The sequence below is a fragment of the Ixodes scapularis genome, unplaced genomic scaffold, assembly GCF_016920785.2.
Source record: "Ixodes scapularis isolate PalLabHiFi unplaced genomic scaffold, ASM1692078v2 PGA_scaffold2__306_contigs__length_199485367, whole genome shotgun sequence".
In the NCBI taxonomy this organism is placed as follows: Eukaryota; Metazoa; Arthropoda; class Arachnida; order Ixodida; family Ixodidae; genus Ixodes; species Ixodes scapularis.
In genome coordinates, this window is record NW_024609857.1 from 119,101,377 (window position 1) to 119,105,457 (window position 4,081).

A 4,081-nucleotide genomic window follows, 5' to 3' on the forward strand; every position below is an offset into this window, starting at 1 on the left:
CAGGATCGTTCTCGTTCAACGAGAACGCAGGCTGAGCGGCACTTACCTCTGTTGCGCTAGCTGTCTAAAGATAGGAGGTAAGCTGATTTTGTTTTAATTCTGTATATGTGGTAGTTATCCAGCATATATACCAAGAGCTAGTGCGTATGCCCAACAGCTAGTGACTGCCAAACCCGTGCACTCGTTCGGTGCCGTATTCGGCGGCCGCCGCCGTGCGTGTGCTATGCCTTACTCGTCGCTGGTATTTACCCAAAAGCTAGCGACTGGAAAACAAGTGAACTCGTTTGGTGCCGTACTCGGGATGGAGCGGCGTTGCTCTACGCCGCGCTGCCAGTGACGTAGAATACTGGAGGCTCTCTCGCTTTCGCGCTGCGGGTCAGCCCGAACACACACGTGCTGGGCTGTACACGTTTGTTTTTCGTTCCTTTTTCCTCGGGCGCGTAAAAGCCGAAGTCCAAAGTCCACTCATCGAACAGCGTTTACCCACACCTTCTCTAATTTCTGGTCCGTTTAAACTTGTGAAAAAGCACCTCCGAGTTGCACAGCGGGTTGTTTGAGCAGCCCACAGCCATACAAGTTGTACTCGGCATCTTTCGAGGAACAGCTGGGCAGTCTTGGGTGCACCGAGTTGCTCGCTAAAGCGAGTCTTGGAGTCCTCACAAGGCAAAAAAAAACAAATGGCTATACCGAAGCTACAGGGGCTACAGATAAAAGCAATGGCTAAACACGCCAATCACAAGCTGAAGTAGTGGTGGTAGCGGCTCAAAGAAGCACACTCCGCACAACGCCCGGACTGGAGGAAAAAAAGAGAATGATACTGACGTCACGGCCCAATGTTGCTTTAGTGATCGGCAACCCGCTGGCCGCCCGCTAAGGAGCAGCGGCTCGCGGCGGGGCGCATTTTTGTTATCGGCATTAGTTGAGAATGCAGCGTCCCCTGGACATAACATTTTCGCTGGGGTTGTAATTCATTTCATCTTGAGTTTTAGCCAGAGTTGCCCTTTAAGGTATTTAAAAAAACCACCCCAATTTTCTCGCGTTTCCTGGTATCGGTTTTTAGGCACAAAAGAAAGAGATGCAGCAACATTAAAAGCGTCAACGAGACATGGAACTCTTGAAAAAAAAATCCAGTGTGACAGTGAAGGATGTGGGCCACAGAAGAAGCATGTACAGTCAAATCTCGTTACAACGAACGTCAGATTAACGATTTTTTCAGAATTACAAACATTTCGAAAATCCCCTTCCAAAGACCTATAGTTTCAATGCAAAAATGTTTCATTACTATGAATTTCAAAATACCGAATAATTCAGAATAACGAATGAAATTTTATCGCTGTTGCATAAGATAAACGCCTCATTACTGCGAATTTGCATCCACCACAAAAAGGAAAGCGAAAAGTTTAGCGGGATGCGGGCGATACTCGGTACGGGTTTCTCCGCTATGTGGCTTTTATAGTTGACGAGTATCATCATCATCAAACATCGGGGCGCGGGTGGAACGCGCACTTGGCCTAGCCCGAGGAGGCCGAGGAGAGTACCGCTTCTTTGTGTTCTCGGGGAACCGAAGTCTTGGTCGTTGTCGGCTGCCGCAGGTCAGTTTGGCCATTGAACGATTGAACGGACGATGAATTCAGCTGTCGCCCCCAAAAGGAAGCGGAAGCAGTTTTCATTACAAGAGAAAGTCAGCATCCTTCGGGACATTGATGCAGGAAAAAAGCAGGTCGACATCAGTAAGGATCTTGGAGTGGCGCCGTCGACCATCACGACCATCTTGAAAGATCGTGCAAAGATTACCGAGCTTCACCGGGGGTCTCAGCTTGCTCCGAGCAGGAAACGGCTGCGACTCGGTAATTTTCAAGTCGTGGATCAAGCAGTCTTGACGGGGTTCAAGGATGCCCGATTGCAAGATGGGCCAGTGTCGGGTCCACTGCTTCAAGAAAAAGCCCGGGAATTCGCCGCAGTGCTTGAAGTCACCGGTTTTGAAGCAAGTGCTGGATGGCTCTACCGTTTCCGCCAGAGAAACGGAATTACGTGGCAGACGGCCTCCGGAGAAGAAAAGGCAGCAGATGCAGAGGGCGCAGCTGCATGGACGAACGGCCACTTTCAAGAAATTGTTGAGTCGTACTCGGAGGAGGATATTTTCAACGCCGACGAGACCGCATGCTTTTATCAGGTCCTTCCGGAGAAAACGATGCATTTTAAGGGCAACAAGTGCAAAGGTGGGAAGAAGTCGAAAGTTCGCATATCCGTGCTGTTTGCCTGTAATGCAACTGGAACGAAGAAATTCAAGCCTCTCGTCATCGGGAAGTATTTAAAGCCTCGCTGCATGAAAAATGTAGTGCCGCTGCCCTGTGACTACCGAGCGAATAGCCGTGCTTGGATGACGCGCGATCTCTTTTCCGAGTGGCCCCTCAACGTTGACAGCCAAATGAGGAAGGAGGACAGGAAAATCCTCATGATCGTAGGTAACTGCTCGGCGCATCTTGTGAACGTTCGCTTGACGAATGTGCGTCTGGAGTTCTTGCCCCCGAATTGCACTTCATTGCTGCAGCCTCTGGACCAAGGAGGAATTATCAAGAGCGTCAAGACGGAATTTCGAAGGCGCCTTGTTCAGCGGCTGCTGATTAACCTCGAATGAACCAGCCAACATCAATAAACGTCAAGCAGGCGGCGGAAATGCTTACCGAATCGTGGTGGAACGTCAAGCCGACCACCATTCAAAACTGCTGGAGGAAGGCAGGTCTACTGAAGACGCCAGCCCATCCACAAGCTCTCGAGTGCCAGGAAGACGACGACGACGCAAGCGAGTTGTGGGAAGAGGCACAAGGAAAGCTCGCCGTAGCCCCTTCGGTGACGTTCGATGATTACGTCCAGTGCGACGCGGCAGCGTGGACGGCGGCGGAGCTGACAACCGAGGACATCGTGGGCAGCGTTCACAAGCCAGAGGATGCCAGCGATGAAGACGCGGAGGTGGAAATCGCTGATCGCCCTGACGGCTCTGTCTCAAACTCCAATGTCCTGAGCGCTATCAGGAAGCTGCGCGCCTACCTTGAGGCTTCTACCAGTGTGCCCGAGGCGCTATACAAGAATGTGGACGATATAGAGTCGTTTGTCTTGCGCCGTTTGTGCTCCACGCAGCAAAAAAAGATCACCGATTTCTTCAAATAAATGCTGCGTCTTCAACCGTGTGTATTTATTGGTTGGAGATTACTATCTCCGAGTGTACCGTTGCTATAGAGCTGAGGTAGGTCGTCTCTTCTCTCCAATATAATTATTGGCGCTAATCTACGAGATTTTCACTTTAACGATATTTCAGAATAACGAATGATTTCGGGTGGTCCCTTGAAATTCGTTATATCGAAATTTGACTGTAGTATTATTCCGGGAGCTGCACAAGAAAGCAGAAGCTTTGCAGCAGTGCCAGCTGCTCAATGTGCAGCTGCAAAGGGCACTTTGTGCAAATATAAAGAAAGCAGGAAAGTTTGTAATTTAGCTTTTATACTAATTACTTACTACACGGCACATAACAGCGATTTTTTGTAGAGAACCTCAAGAACAAGCTTTTGTGCTTGTGCTTGCTAGAAAAATCGGTACTCACGAATATCGTACCTTAAATTTATGTAGTTTCTGAGGTCAAAGTGGTTTTTGAGATCATCTGTTGTTAATGATAACTCCTACAGGCTCTATACTTCGTCTCACCTTAGCGCAGAACGATTGCCGAGGTTGTGCTACACGAGAGAGTAGCTCTGACTGGCGGCAGGGCTGCACGAGCACTCGTGCAATCTCTGAGGCGTTCAGTTCCAGACTAGTTCAGATGACAGTAAAACAAAAAAGGAAAAATATTTTTTGGTTCTAACCGCGCTTTATTCTTGGCAAGCGTGTGCTCGTTGTCTGGATGTTATAGTCGTTTCTTCTCTCAAGCAATGCTGCAACTACCGCATTCGTCAAAGTTTAGTGGCACTTCCAAGCATTAGTGTTTAAGAACCAGAGAAGGAAGATATTTTCAGCCAAAACAATAAAACTACTTGCAATCTGTTGGATGCTGATCAAACTAAGCATGTTTTGTGTTTTGTTCAACAAC

The 4,081-nt window shown here is 48.6% G+C and overlaps 1 protein-coding gene across 1 annotated transcript; it reads left to right on the forward strand.

Annotated features, from left to right (window-relative positions):
* Positions 1-963: 963 nt before the first annotated feature.
* Positions 964-3,210, forward strand: LOC115324880 (tigger transposable element-derived protein 6-like). The gene is given in 2 exon segments (XM_040502863.2): positions 964-2,633; positions 2,636-3,210. Coding segments are annotated over 2 exon segments (1,542 nt in total). The 5' UTR covers positions 964-1,624; the 3' UTR covers positions 3,169-3,210.
* The last annotated feature ends 871 nt before the right edge of the window (positions 3,211-4,081 follow it).